General features: G+C 37.2%; 1 protein-coding gene across 1 annotated transcript in view; it reads right to left on the reverse strand.

Moving 5' to 3' along the window:
- Positions 1-16,817, reverse strand: part of COG5 (component of oligomeric golgi complex 5) — a 187,734-nt gene that overhangs the window by 163,134 nt on the left and 7,783 nt on the right. The window contains exon 6 of the mRNA XM_086746499.1: positions 13,322-13,442. Coding sequence (XP_086602625.1) covers positions 13,322-13,442 — 121 coding nt within the window. The remainder of the gene's footprint in view (positions 1-13,321; positions 13,443-16,817) is intronic.

A 16,817-nucleotide genomic window follows, 5' to 3' on the forward strand; every position in this document is an offset into this window, starting at 1 on the left:
CATTGGTAAAGCAATCCCAGCACGGATGCAGTCCAATTCCAATGCTTTACAGAAGTTTAGTATAATATTTTCACATTTTAAAAACAGAGATCATACTCTTTTCTTTTTTTTTAAATGTAAAAACGAACATTAAGTGTACATGTTGAGCATTCAAGCAGCATTCACAGCTGCTTCTCCTCCAACAGTCTGCCTTAATCTGAGGTGTACACCCATAGAAAACTACCACCACCTTACTTCCATCTGTTCCTGTCTTCCAGCTCCTCTAGTATCAGAATTATCTACCAAGAACGTAGAGCAACTGTCAGGTGAGGAGAACACGGCTATTTAAATACTTACCTAAGGGAACAATACCTTAAGGGAGATTTAAGTCATCTAAACTGTAGATTATGCACATAAAATAAATCTATAATGCATCTACACAATTTAATTAACTAATGAATCAAAACACACACGCTTGTTTGACAACACGTATTTTCCAGAAAAACGTAACTGACGATAATTAATTCAGCTTCACAGCCCTGAACTCTTCCTTCAAATGAAGTCAACTTCTCTATTTTTCTATAGCAGCTTTTAACTGACATTGACTTAAACAGAAGGACCCTGTTTCTCCTTCTGAATGTTACAACAACACAAGTTGGACTTTCCCCTTCTCCATTCAGTAAGGAGCTACAAACAAATGGCTCTGGGAAGTCAGTACAGTCCCTAGTTATTGCTGGATTACAAAGTATCCTTACTTTATGGAAGATGAAATTACTCTGCCTCCAAAAATAAAGCAAGAGTATTTACTGAAAAAATCCTCCTATTCTAAATCTTTATGAACAATCTGGAAATCTCTATATTAATAAGATTATTCCATGATAGGCATCTTTCTGGTTCCTGCCAGCCATGGATTTTTCTGCAATATTTGAAATTTATCATATCTATACTCTACAGTTCTAACGCATTCAGTTACACATTGATTTCCAATTACTGTTGCTGTCTTTGCTTTGTCACTACACTACAACAGGCCTTTAGCCAGGACTGCCCTCTTTCTTGATTGCCAAAAAGCCAGTATTTCACAGTCTATTATAGTCTTTTCCGTAAGCTTTTGATTTTCAAGTTTGTCTAAATACAGTCGTCCACACCACTGAACAGAAGATCCTCTGCACTGGAAAACTAACTCTTTCAAAAATGAAACATTAAACACTGGGTCTATTCTCAGTTTGCCCTATGCATCGTGACTTGCCACTCTGGCCACAAGTGGCTTTCAAATTCAGCAAGTTTATTTATTATAAGAGAATCCAGTACAGTGTTCCTCCTCATTGATAATCCTTGTGTTAGAAACTGGTGATCTGTTACCACTGGCCACAGAGGACAAATAATCTAGGCTCCCAGCACCATCCTTCCACGCATCTCAGAAACATGCTTAGACAGCAATGCTTCAATTTTTCTGATTTAATTCAGGGGGTTGTGAAAGTAACATCTTTTGGATTTTGTTAGCTGGCTCTCTGATCTATATGCATTTACAGATACTTCTACTGTAACTTCTCAGCCTGTTAACCCCAATGACATTTTCCAAACATGATTTGCTACCACCATTACTTGATCTTCTAGTGAGCATTCTAATCAAACGCTCACTTCTTTTCCTTGGTGATCACAAGTTATCTGCCCATTTCATCAATTTCTATTCTCGCTCACACTGACTGTTTCTGAATCTGATTGCTCAAAAATTTTTAAAGAAATCTGTTTTCTCAGACACTTACACAACACTGAAATATTATTTCTGAACTAACCATGTTCCTCTTGAGTACAACCACCATGTTATGTGCTAATAAATGCTTCAGTCCCAGCAGAAAGAAAAAGATCGATACTATTAACAGCTTCTCAGTGTTATTTCTTTGACCACTAAACAACTGATTTCACCATTGACCACAGAAAAACAAAAGGAAGCACACATCCTTCCAGCTACCCTCACCCAATTTCCCTAGAAAAAAATGTGTGACATTTCTCCATGTCTTCCCATGGGGAAGTGATTATCTGTTGAACTCAAACCACCGAGTACGATCACCTTAGTGGTCATTACTCTGGTTCTGGGAGAACTAGCCTGCAGCTTACTACTGCATTTCCAAGTACGTAAGTGCTCAGGAAAGGAAGAGGAGAACAGAGAAAGTGATAAATGCCAATTCCTACCAGAGCTTCAGACAGTGCCTCTGCAGAACTGCCTGAAATGTAAAATTGCCATTTCCCTATAGAACCTCCCCACAGAGTAGAACAGACAACTAGATCCATGCTTTTTGAGGTGCATCATTCTAGCTGTAAATTATGTCAAACTGAACTGAATTTTTCCATACTAGCTGTCAGTGTCACTGACTTGTTTGTTTATAATAGGTACCTAGTCCTAGCTCTTAACTGTTTACTTAAACTTTTATACCTATGGAAATACAGTGAGAATACATCACCACTCATTTTAGAGATGACATCTCTCTGCTTTGCCAATATCCCTGCGTTCACTTATTATTTTAAATTATGTAATCCAGCTTGCCTTTCTCTTCATGAACTACACAGACACCTGTGAGTAGATACCTTTTTCTTTGTTTATATAATATGCAAAATATACTAGAAATTATTTTCAAACTTTTGCCAGCTATTCTTACTCTCTACAGTGTACTGGCAATTTACCAGACGCAAAAAGATAATCTTTCAGAGATTCACAGCAAACTTCTGTCTCTCTTCCCTTCTCTCTCAGCCAAAAGGAATTATTTTAAACTCTTTTCTCATCTTTGGTATGCACAATTTCTTTTTTTTAAACTAATACAGACTTCTGAAGTTAATGCACAAAAAATTACTAGATTCTAAGGCAGACAGAGCTTGCAGATATCTTTGGGTCTTGGTAATTTTTGTATGTCACCTGGAAACAGAAACCCATAGCTTTCATTCCTATTTTTAATTATGTAGTTCTATCAAAAAAGTATGACTACCCAGTAACAGAATACTTTGTCTCAAAACTCAAAGATGCCCTAAGATCTGTACTAATTATATAATCATAACTGTTTCAAAGTAATTTTAAAAAAATTTTAAAACCTCTGAAGTTGTATTTATCCTGTATTTGGCTAAGCACAAGCAAGCATTCACACCTAGAAGATTATCTGTGTTACTGATTCTTCCAAATTCTTTTACATGTCCGCTCTCCTGACACAGAATAGCTGACAAACACAAGAATACCTTCTGTTCAAACACTTAAAATGATCAAGGGGTAAAGCAAAAACAAGGTCCAAACACCCTTACCAGCTGGAATACTATGCTCCTGGTGCGGAACAAGTACTCCTGAACAGCAAAACAGAAACAGGTTTGGTATAATTCCTCTCTGCTCTATAGGGATAGTTTGAGAAGAGAGCAGAAGGGGAATTTTGTAATCAGAGAAACAGAATATAAGTACCGTTCTCACGTTTTAGAGTCACACATTTAAATTCACTAATTACAAACCAAAAAAAAAAACTGGAAAAAAACCTACCTTATGAGTCCTGGCCTTTACATTTAAGCTAATTAATGAGAAAAGATAGCATAGTGTCATTACCAAGACCTTTTTCCACAACTTCCCTCTTCCATCATTCCTTCTGTTCTTCATTTCCAACCAGTTCCTCTTTCAAAATTCCCAAGCCCCTCTGTCTCAGCCTTACCCACCTGGGACTACAAAGCCCAGATACATCCTCTGGCTCCCAAAGCCCCGGATCACCTGATAGATTACCAAAGCGGATGGAAAATACTGTAGTTTCAGTGTTTTTAAGAAATAAGAAGTACTGGCTTAATCTCAAACACAGAACTGAATGTGCTACCACGGGAAACACTATCGTGCACGTGACAGTACACAAGGCAGTTTAAATGCATATCAACTTACCAGTTGCATGACTGACGTAGCTACGTCGCTCTCCTAATAATCATTCCCCTCCTAGCAGAAAAAAGTTTTTGGTAGTCCATCACATTTCCCTTCCCCTTCCTTAGGTCTGGCCCACTATAATTTCTTTCCCACTGGAGTCCTCTGAACTGTTAGAAGCAAATAAATCAAGAGCTGTCAGGCCCCAGATTTTACTCTGTACCCGCAGAAGCCTAATACAGGCCCACAACTGAAACTTCTATACATCAGACAATGACAATAATAATTTATATTAATAATGAAATAGTAGCAATCAGATTCAGAGTAACAGACGACAAGGAGGTTGAAAGAGCAAAGCTTTCCAGAAATGTAAGGAACAAAAGGTGTGGACATCTGTAACTGGGAGCAAGAAAGAGCAAAAGACAGAAAATAGTCTTGAGGGATCTGGAACCAGGATAAAAACGGTTAGAAATACTCCATATGCTACAGCAAAGGCATACACTGTAGTGAACACACTGTAATTAACTTCTGACACAGCCTTGTTAACGGGACATCAATAACAAACCTCTCGGGAACAGGTTAACACCTCAAGATACAAAGTGGAGTACTAAATCCATTTTAAAATATCTGATATACAGCCATCTGAAAAGATCTATATACTTGAGACTAAAATTACCAAATGCTTAATAATACAGAAAAATCAAATTCCTCAAGTAATTATAGCTAAAAGAATAATCTCATCAAAACCAGAAATCAGCTTAATGCTAACATGAAAAAATAGTTCCATAATTCACTCAATATGGCAACTTTGAAACATATTTATGGTCATGTAAAGGGAACTAGAAATCAAGAAAACCCACTGTTACAATTATACCTGGATTAATTTTCTACAACTCTATGTATAAAGAAAATTAAATTTCAAGAGATCACAGTAGTTATGACTTTGTAAAACAGAGACACAGCAATGAAACTACAATGAAGCTACATTAACAGAAACCAAACTTTTAAAAACCTGAGGAAATGTAAATTGAAGCCCCACAAATTGAAAGATTATATTGAAAAACAAAATCCAACAGGATATTTTTCCTGGTATGAATTCAAACTTAGCCTTTTCTCTCATGTGCCTGTAATTATTTAGTCTTCTGTTGAAAATGATTAGGAAAAGAATGCATGCCAGAGATTAAGTAAAACATACCAACTATTTACATAAAATGCTTTGTCTTACGTAAGGTTTCCAAGGTAGGAATCCTACTCACAGCAAAATACAATTTGATGGTAAAATCTGTATGTTCTGTCTGCCTTGCTCAAAGAGGATAAAGAGATCTTACACTATTAGCCTCTTACTAATGAAAAATTGTATTAAGTTTTGCAAGTCATTTTGTTACATTAATTCAGTATCTTATGGAGAATACTTCAAATTAATGAACTTATTACATACTATCAAGATTTTTCTTTTTTTATTTCAAAAGCCAACAAGAAAAAAAGTAATATCCACAAAAGGTCCTTAACTCTGCATAAAAGGTAAAGATGGCATAAAATAAAATAAGATGGCCTAGAACAAGATTGTTCTATGCATAATTGAAACAGAGAAAGAAATAAGTGGGTGGTATAGCAATTACACAAGAGCACAAGGACTAGCTTCTACACTCATTACACAAAATATTTGGTTGTACATCATAATTAATTAAATAACAGGACTCAGCAGAAGCTTGAGCAGCTCTTCCCTTTACACTAATTTACAATAAATCAAGTAGTGACTTCAGCAACATGAAGCCAGGAACAATACTAAGAAAATAACAAGAACTTCTAAGTAACCAAGAGGATTTTTTGTTAGCACTAACTATCTGTAGTTGTCATGGCACTCCCTTCCTTGAAAAGACAGATCAGGTAATAAAACCAGAATCTTTCTAAACATAATAAACTGAAGCATTACAAATATTTTTTTTTCCTTTTCTTTACCATTGTATAAAATAACAACTTCAGTTGCCTCTGTTGTATGAATGTAAGCTAATGGTTTTATCAACATTATCACATTAAAAATAAAAAATAATTATTTTGCAAGATATCAGACTGCTGAAAGACCAGTACTATCTATAAGAAACATACTATCTGGCATATATTTATTTATTTATTATATATGACACAATGTTTTGTGGTTAAATGCACTAGTAACCACCTACAGTTAATCACAATGTAACTAGGGCAACAGGCCATCATTTTCAGTTCTTACCAGGGACTGAAGAAAAGCAGTTCAGACAGTGCATCAATATGTATTTCACATGTGACACTGGCTTCGTGTTTGCGAAGAACTTCTCATTATTTTTTAAATTTTTCATAGGTCTGCTTTTGGAGAAACTCAGCTTTTATATAAAAATGAGTTCTCAGTTTCCAAACAGTTCAAGACTCTGTTTTAAAGCTACAAATATTAAGGCTTTTAAATTATTGGTATGTATGGCTGACCTTCCCACCAGAGAGGAGTTTTTGGCCTGGAATAATACAAATAAAATTTTGTGCAACAACTTGCAAAATATTCCATCTTAAGGTAACAGCGCCTCAAGAAAAACAAAACAAAACTTTAAAACCAAATCATCTGAAAGGAACAACATGAATTTTTGAACATGAAGATTATACTCAGCTACAGAAAGGCACAGTATATTTCAGCCCAAACAACTTCAGTGAAGGTCTGCCAGGGTTACTGCTAACACCACCAGAGACAGAATAAAAACATTTTAGTACTTACTTGTACTTACTCTGGATGCAGATGTACCACCTAAGCAGTGGCATTCAAAACCCCCTGAATTTACCCAAGGCAAAGCATGATGCTAGTAGCATGGCCGTGTAATTTCTATTAATCAAATCAGTTCACTTGCCCCTACAGAAGACTGCATTGTGCTACACAGACATAAGCCATGCTATTTTGGAGGACACCGGGTCTTGTATGAAGCAGTAAATTGTAATGCATCTAAAGCCTTAAACAAAAGTACCATGAAAGCAACTTTTCCCTCCAGACTGATGTGTGTTGATTCTTATGAGAAATTCTGCCTGCTCTGTGTACTAGCAGTGAAAGACCTCACTGACACAAGAGTAACAAAGTCCTTCCTCACTTCAATTGCAGTCAACACAAGATCTGGCTTGGCAATCGTACACTCTAACTTTTTGCTTGGAATAGGAAAAGAGAATGAAGTTCAGCACTGAATATGATAGAGAAAGAAAGGAGCAGTGAAGGACAGCTGCCATAGTATCTACGGCAGATGTTCAGGCAGCTTAGCATTGCAAGTTTAGTAATTCTTGTGTATGGACACATAACGCATAAAAACTGCAGCAGTTAAAATGAAATAGTATTTATACAACAATATTTAACCTGAAGGACAAATATCAGTCAGCCAATCTACAATCATTTCAGAACAAGTCTCTGTGTTTTTGTCATATTATTTATGCTTTTTTAATACCCAGTTAATAAAGCACACTGTGGAAACAATATGTACAGGGAATACCAATTTGCAATAGCCATGGATGAGATAACTGGTGTAAAACAAACAAGTATGAACAATTACTATGAAAATGAGTTATTTAAGTTTTCCACAAATTAGCTGTTGTTTCCTGAATACTGACCAGTAGTGCTTAGTATTTTGATAAACACAAAACAATATTCATCTTCATACCCAAACATTAAAAACTTACAGGAGTAAATTAAAATCTTTCTTAAAAACAGTTGGGTCACTGAGAAATGGATACCTTGCCCTCTTTCCTAGCCAAGGAAAAAAAAATTAGATACATGACATTTACATTCACATAGTCAGTACCACCTTCCTTTTCCTGCTCGCTGCAGTCTCCCTAGAGAATATTGACATAATAGTTTTTGAGGGTCAATTTTTGCAGCACTCCAGTAACATGATGAACTGTGTGATGTTAACCTGAATGCCAGTCACAACCAGAAGAGAAGTAATTGTGTCAGAGGGGTGAGCTGAAGGTCTTTGAAGAGATTTATTTACTATTTCATCCGAAGGAGTGAGAAGAAGAGGCTGAACTAAAGTGATGGCATAAATTTTCCAATCACACTGTCCCAGTATTCCAGGAGGTATCTGGTCACAGTGCCAAACAAACCAACTTGTGGGAAACAAACTATACATCAAGCAGTACAATTAAAAAAAAACAAAAACAAACTAAAAAAAACCCAAACACACACACACTATCAAAAAGCAAAACTATAACTTCCCTATAATACATTTTCTACTAACAGAGTCGGGAAGCGGAGTATCTCTGAGAGAAACAAAGGACTGGTAGCAGGTCAGCTTACTCAGTCCTCAAGCTTCAAGACAAAACCACCTGCATCTAAACTATTCCTGATATACGTTTTGTTTAAACTGCTTTCTAAAAAGCTTCAAATAACTGACTTCACAGGTCCCCTGAAATTACCATTAGTGGCAGAAACCTTTCCTAACATTTTAGAGAAAAATTTTCTTTGCTTCATTTCAGGCCCATTACTTACTGGTTTGATCACAGTGGATACCGAGAGCCATTTACTCCCTTCCCATTTGAAAAACTTTAGTCTATCTGAAGAATGTTAACTCTGCCTCTCAGACCCCTCTTCTCCAAATTAAAGAGCCACACACTTTCAGTTCCTCTGCCCACTGCCCGACCTCGAGACCTTCAGCCATCACTATTGCTGTACTTAGGACTTTCTCCAGTTAACCCAGATCTTCCTTGAATGAGGTGCCTCAAAAGGGACTTGAAACTCCAGCTCAAACATAAACAAAAGATTTGCTTCAAGTGCCTTGCACACAACACCCTTCCTCATAAAGATCAGTACAAATTTCATTGCCTACAGTGTCATGCTGCTACAAAACAAATGAATAAGTGGCTTGCACTCAATTCGTGAGGAACTATCAAGCCTCTCTGCGGAACTGCTATTCATACAGTCATTTCTCTTATTCCTGTTGTTAACTACGACTATTTATTGCTAGGAGTTTGCACTTGTCTGGAAGAGAAATGAAATCAGTTCAACTAAGACGTATCTCCAATTTGCTATGAATATTCTTCATTCTAATTCTGTTTCCCAACATACTTTCCATTCTTCTCTGCTTGATTATTACTTGAAAATTTAATAAGGATATACCATATTACATCACTCAAATAATTAATGAAAACACCAGGCAGCTGCAGAACACATTTCAACAAAACCCCACTTGATATATCGCCGGGCAACAGTGAACAACTGGTGATGACTTCTGGGGTACAGCTTTCTCAAAACTTCTGCATTCATTGCACAACATTTTCATCTGAATTATATTGCTGATCCTGCTAGTGTGACATGGTGTCAAGAGCCCTATTTAAATCAAGCTACAAGACAGTCAATGATCTCTCTAGTCCTAAGACCTGTTATGCTGCCAACAAAGAAAATACAGTTGGTTAAATAGGATTCATTCTTGATAAATCTGTGGTCTACTACTTAATAGCACTTCTATATTCTAGATTCCTACAAATAGTTTATTTGTTCTAGAGTTTCTTTGCTTAAGGAAGTCAAGTTAGTTTGAGACGTCTAAATAAAACAGGAGCCAGTGAGTTCTACTTTCAATAAAGCAAGCTCTCTGGTCTTCTGCAATCTCATCTCGCCCTCCAGGAGTTCCCAAAGATAACCGCTGAGAAGAATGAGATTAGTCTGAAAAGCAGTTGAGATACATTGGGATGAGCATACATATTGATTTATAAATATTTATATGCATAGGCATACATACATATGCACACAAAGAAACACACTCTCCTTTCTATGGAAAAGGTCCATGTTTTAACCACAGTAGAGAAAAAGAAGAAAACATGGACATGGTCATCTCCATGCAGGTGTCACCAGTTCTGGAGGGCACTATAGAAGACAGAGCTACCACCATACATTATGCCAGGTACCAAGAGGCCTTCAAGGCATAGCCAAATAACTTCTTTCAACTTATATTTCACTCGGTATCACGCATATCCTAATTTCAGTCTTCTCCATCCAAGCTACACTTTTTTACGAGTATCATGAAAATTGAGCTTTATTTCTTTGACTTTCCCTTCAGTCTTCTATTGTCACGTTAAGCCTAAATAATTACCACGTGTAGGCTTTGCTCTCTCTTTATAAAGAAGAGGGAGCAAATACAACACACATGTAGGGTTTTCTCCATTTTAGATGGACTTCTGTAACTGACTATATTTTGCCTTTTCTTTAAAATTATTTAGCTTTAAAGTAAGGCCATAGTCCTATCTTCCTCCAGCCTCTCTTCTCATAAGTTACAAGGAAGGCAGTATTGTCCTGAAGAAACTTCAATATTGAAGACACCCAAAATCGTATTTCAATAGACCCCCTCCCTTAGTCACAAACTAACTCTGAATTTACGAAAGAGAAAAATTATGGCTGCTGTGAAAGCCTGCCTAGAAGTATTATAAGCTCACAAGGTCATTCAAGCAAATAAATTCACTTGCTGTGAAACAAATTATAATACAACCACATATAGAGACTAGAAGTTTATTATAATTAAAGGAAATCTAGGCAGTTACATGAATAATGATGGCATTGATCATAGGTATTTAACAAGCAAAAGACACAAATCCTTTGTTGTCCAGAGCTAGCTCTGTACCTGACAGATGGAATTAACAACCTGTCCAACCTATCAAGCTAGCCATTCACTACACAACTAAGAATTTTTTCTTCTTCATCTGATCAGTTACCGGCCACTGTTACAAACAGTAATTTCTGCATATCCACATAGGAGATAGCAGATTTTTTTAACACCTGCAGATTTTCTTTTGTGAAAGGCAAGTGTACATAGTGTACCATTTTCTTGTCAAATTCTACTGTTTGAACTTGCTTAGGAATGTTTCCTTTTCACTTTATAAAACATCTGTATTAAAATATCACCAAGAAGCATGGTCAGGGCACGTAATTCACTGCATTAGGCACTGTGTCACTTCAAGACAACTAAGTAAAAGCTGTAAGTGAACTAACATACCTTTGCTGAGGAAATACATATACCTGAACGAGCACACATGAGTTTGTGCCCCTAAATATACACACAGAGTATAACAGTACCTAAAAATAAATGGCCAGTTATCCCAACATTCTACGCAGAATAACCTATAGGCAATAAAAGGTACACTACACCATAGAAAGTGCGAAGCTTTCGCAGTAAAATCACAGCACTGCTGATTTCAACAAAGCAGAAATTATATTGCACCACACTTACAACAGAAAGGTAACAAACAATGGGAAGAACTTTTCCCTGAATGAGAGCCCAAAGGGATATTCAGAAATGTCTGGCTAAAAACACAAATTAATATTAATCTTGGCCATGAATCCCAATTCAAAAGCAAGCCTCCACGATGCAGAGCTCCCTATCCAATACCAGGCTTTCACACCACTCATGTCTACTATCAGATGTTCTAGTACTTCCCAGCCCTCCCAAAGCTTTCCTATCTCGACCCATCGAATAGTAGTGTCCATCTTTCTGAAGCACAGCTTTTCCACACACCCTCACCCTAAGGCGCCAGAGACTAACTACTCTCCTGCCCCACGCCGCCACCACCACCCTACAGATGTCCCACACATCCCAATGCTTTTCAAGGCCAGAAGCACAGCACAGTGCTTCCTCAGCCATATCCCAAAATCCAGCCTTTCTGCAACACACCACCTTCCCACTGACTCCCACTGCAGTTCCCTGAAATGTGTTGACTCCAGCCACTGCGCACTTTCCCCTGCTCCGAACAGAGCTACCCTCAAGTAAGCCACCACCTCACCGCACAGAACAGACACCTCCACTCCACCACACCAGCCACTCCTCAGTGGGCTGTTCCCATCCACTCGGGTGCTGGACTTCACAGCCAGATGAGAGGCAATAAGAATTCAGACCAGGCAAGGTGGGCAGCAAAGGATAACAAAGAGCATAGAGTCAAAAAATAAGGGAGGGATGCAGATGGAAAGGTAAGAGAGAAGAAATGACAGTAGACAAGAGATTTTACTTGGCCATAAACCATCCGGGATTAAGGATTAATTAAGGACCACAAGCCTTGGCTCCCCTCCTATGGACTGTAGGATGAAACCCAAAAGGGCTTCCTAAGGGGAGACGTTTCCCTTCATCTTTAACAATAATAATTAGTCAGACTTCTCTAAGCTTCAGGAAAAGACCAAGTATTTGAAAACAAGAAACTCAAAAGACTTTCAACAAAAGAAAGTGCAAGCTCTTTTTTTAAATGGGGAAAGAAAAAAAAAAAAAAGAGAGGAAGGAGAGTAATAAAAGGCATTTTCATTAAAAGAAAGAAATCCTAAAAACTACACAGGATAAACATCTCAGATTTTACCACCAAATTGTACTAATTATTTGAATAGGATCTAGCATTCAGAGTAATCCCACAAGACTCATAATTCAGCTAGTTAAAAGACAGTATGACTTTATATATCCTGAAGATGTGAAAGGAGACCAAAATGGAAAGAAAATAAAAAATTAGAAAAAATAGAAAATTAGAAAAAATATTCTAGCTTAGAATGCTACAATTGATGCTCCAGTGCTTCCATCAAACTGATACACTAAATAAATATATTAACTTTCCGTTTGCAACACAGCATCTGCTAATTATAAGACTAAGTCATTGTCTAATAATTTTTTGATTACACACTATAAAATGAGCAGTAGTGACAAATATGCACAATAAACCTCAGGATGATTCTGAATGTTTGATAGTTCAGCCCTCCCACAACCTATTTTTGGAAGCTGAAATTTGAATACCATTAAATCAAACGAGAAACAGCTGGCAAGATACCATCCACAACATCAACGACCGATCTCCAAGACTAATGGGATGCTCCTCACTGCATCCTGCAGCACGCTGTGGAAGTACCCAAGCTAACTCAAGTATGGAAAACAATCTAGCAATGCAATATGAGCTTAATGAGAACTATTTCGTCATTCTTCCTAGAAGCTAATAAAATACAGGGTAAATTAGTTGCTACTGCAGCAGAACGCTTCCAGCATCTGAACTAAGTTAGGTATCTGTGTATCGTATCACGTATGGCTTTTGTAAAGGTCACAGGGCCAATAATTTTCTTTTAGGAAGTAAACTGTAATTCAAGTTATGCCTTATTGTAGTGCAATGTCTTCCAAAAGCTAAATATATATCTGCTGCCACTGAAAGAGTTTTATACAAACAGAAACCAATAAGGAATTAATTGCTTCACAAAAAAAAAATATTGTTGCCTGAAAGAACACAAGTTATTATCACAGAATTTTCACGTTATTTAATATCTTTATCTAGAGAAGTCATATAAAAAAATTGAAAGTACTCCTGGGTTCTGTCCATACCATTTCTCAATTCAAATCAGGACATAGACAGCAAGAACCATAATAAAAAGTTTCGGGAGTTTCTTTGTTTTCTAAGTCAAACACTAGTGCGAGTCATAGGAGTGTAAGCTAAAAATGCCTCTGAACATAACTAAGTAGGACTCACCAAGTTCATTGAGACTCTGGGCAGCTTTTGTTATCTCTCGGCTTCCTCCTTGCAGTTGTCCTTGAAGTCTCTTACTGAGATACAAGATGCGTATTATCCTCCGCAGCAAGTCACAGGCAGCCTGCAGAGAAATCGTAGTGTCAGGGGATATTATCAGTACATTATGATCACACAATACTAGGCCTCAAAAACAGGAAATATGAATGTGAATTAAAAAAAGGAACTTCAGAACACCAAAATCCCCTTTTTTCAGTATTTTTTAACATGAGCAGGTCGAGGGCGGTGATTCTCCCCCTCTACTCTGCCCTGGTGAGACCCCACCTGGAGTCCTGCGTCCAGTTCTGGAGCTCCCAACATAAGGAGGACATGGACCAGTTGGAGAAGGTCCAGAGGAGGGCCACGAAGATGATAAAAGGGCTGGAGTACCTCTCCTATGAGGACAGGCTGAGAGAGTTGGGGCTTTTGAGCCTGGAGAAGAGGAGGCTCTGGGGAGACCTTATAGCAGCCTTCCAGTACCTCAAGGGGGCCTACAAGAAAGATGGGGAGAAACTCTTCAGCAGGGCCTGTTGCGACAGGAGTAGGGGTAGTGGTTTCAAAAGAGAGGGAGGTAGATTTAGATTAGATACTAGGAAAAAATTTTTTACAATGAGGGTGGTGAAACACTGGCACAGGTTGCCCAGAGAGGTGGTCGAAGCCCCATCCCTGGAAGCATTCAAGACCAGGTTGGATGAGGCTCTGAGCAACCTGATCTGGTCGGGGATGTCCCTGCTCCTTGCAGGGGTGTTGGACTAGATGACCTTTGAAGGACCCTTTCAACCCTAACCATTCTATGATTCTATGATTTTATGCAATACAGACAATACTTTCTAAAGCTGGTAATTACATTCACAGAGCTACTGAGATTATGCTGTCATTACTAGGAAAAAAAAAAAGGAAACTTGGAACCCTATGACAGAAATACATTCTACTTCTAACTAGAAGTGAGCTTTATTTTACGTTGTACATCTCTCCTCAATATTCCTTCTCTCTTTAAGCTTTAGTAAAATTAAGAAGTTGGCCTTGCCACATCAGATATTGATCCAAAATAAGCAAAATGGCAGCACTTTCTTCAGAGGACAATAAAACTTAAAGGCTAAATTGTTATTACAGATATTGACTCTTATGGTAGGAATACATGTAAAAAAACCCTCATTTTCAGTACATCTTTCATAAGGCCAGTCATCTTCATTCAGCGAACTGCTAGTTCACATTCTTTCACAGGTTTATTAAAATACATGGCACGCTTGGCTAAAAATTAAGAAGATGTATGCATATTGAGTGCACCCTCAGCAAGTTTGCTGAAGACACCAAGCTGTGTGGTGCCGTTGACACGCTGGAGGGAAGGGATGTCATCCAGAGGGACCTTGACAGGCTGGAGAGGTGTGCCCATACAAGCTTCATGAAGTTCAACCAGGCCAAGTGCAAGGTCCTGCACGTGGGCCAGGGCAATTCCAAGCAAGAGAGGTAAATGAGAAATTTGGAAGGAGTAAGACATAGTTGTTCTGATTTCCCTAGTACTGAAGGCAAAGCCTCCTGAAGTATTTACCTTACGGATATCAAAATCAAATTAAAATTACTTAAAAAAAAAAAAATCTAGTATCTGACAGACTTTGAACTCCTTTTTTAGACTCAAGTTAATGTCTTGAAAACTAAAGATAGGGCACACACAGGAAAACATACAAGTGAGTCACTTCAACCAATGTTCAGTGGACTGCACAACTTGTCAGTCTCTTTCCTATGCCAGTATAAAGCAATCAAAACACAAATATTTATAGTTTAATTTTATTAAACATCAAAACAGAACAAAAAGGAAAAATTAGAAAAAGCCCTGCTGAGGCAAATCACTGAAAGAACAATTGTTCTCACTGCTTTTGGCTCTGTATCACATCATCTGAAGTGCAAGTTTCCTAAGCATTCTAAGACAATTTAACCACATGATTTCTATTACCATTAGCAAAAACCAAGTGGGGCTTATCCTACTTTGAGAGATTAACGTATTAGTTTTTATTAATTCATTTCTTTAATTAGAAAAATCTTGATCCACATATCACTTCCATATCTGTGAACTAAATTTCTGCAAAATGAAGCAAAAAATAGCATTTTACATAGTGCACTGTGCTTCACCAAATAAGAGGACATAGTATTACTACTTTGCTTTCAAATATAATTAGTTTCTAATCCAATTGTGTACCTCTGGCTAATGTTTTTCCATAGGAATTCAACTTCAGTTATCTTCTGACCATCTTTTACTTTACATGCCAAAAGATTATTTCTTTTTCATTGAATTGTTTCTCGTTATCTCCTGTCCCAGTCTTTTAAAAGGACTATCAGACTGAATAAGAGATGAGAAAAGTTACATTTAGATGCAAGAGCAAAGAAAAAGTTTCAACTTCTGGCCCTGTGAATTAGGAGGAGAAAAATCCAAAGACGCACTCAACTTCACAGTGATTGCTACTGCATTGTACTCTTGACAAAGATTCTGTTTCACCCAAGTATTCAATTTATGTGAGTTGTTCAACTTAATAAGACTCCCAGTCACTGTAAAAGAATGTGATATATGAGGACCATGTAATGGAAACAAAAAAATTTATCTAATAGGGGAGCTGTTCACAGATGCTAGATTCTCTAACATGACCACCTGCATAACAGAAGTCTGAATTAATTCAGAAAACATTCCTTTCCTGAGTTGATACAGTATTATTTTCTAAAGGAAATGCTTTCATGCAAGAAGGAATGAATTCCACTGTTCAAGCAATAAATAATTTGGAAAAAGCCAGTGGTCTGAGCGAGTCCCAGTTGTTTCAGTAAAATTAAAAAGAAAACCTGTTTTTTTTCTGGAGATTACATGTTATTTATCTCCTGAAATTTAAAGTAACATATCAACACTAACAGACATTATTGCTACAATTTGAGCAATCGAAAAGCCTCTTACTTTTAATCTCAAGTTAATTTTAAGAAATTACTGAAAGAAGACTTAATTATAAAGAGAGGATCGCTTGAATATGTGCCAGTGCATAGCTCATACATGCAATTGCATTTATCTGCCAGATCATAACGTAATTGAATGTATATATAACAGAAGCCTGAAGAAAGAGGAGACAGTCCATTATCTTCAAACTACATTCACTATTTAGTTAGGGTAGCAGTAGAATGAAATCTGCTACTGGTGAATATTTTAAAGAGAGAATAACTTTAAAATACAGAATTATTATTTTTAAAGGTTTTTAAAACTTTGCTATTATAAGGATTTTTAAATGCTGAGATATCTTAAATCAAGAGAATATGTAGAAACATTTGGTTAAACAAAAAATAACCCTCTGAAGGACAAACTCTGTCTGCATATTTCGGCTGTTAACTGTTCCCATTTAGTTTGTGATCTACTATGGAAAGACTCAGAAGAGGACAGTATGATTTAAAGTAGGAAGTAAGCTTTGTGAGTCTGTTGCTCCCTTGGGAT

The sequence above is a fragment of the Chlamydotis macqueenii genome, chromosome 1 (assembly GCF_036417535.1).
Source record: "Chlamydotis macqueenii isolate bChlMac1 chromosome 1, bChlMac1.mat, whole genome shotgun sequence".
Taxonomy (NCBI): Eukaryota; Metazoa; Chordata; class Aves; order Otidiformes; family Otididae; genus Chlamydotis; species Chlamydotis macqueenii.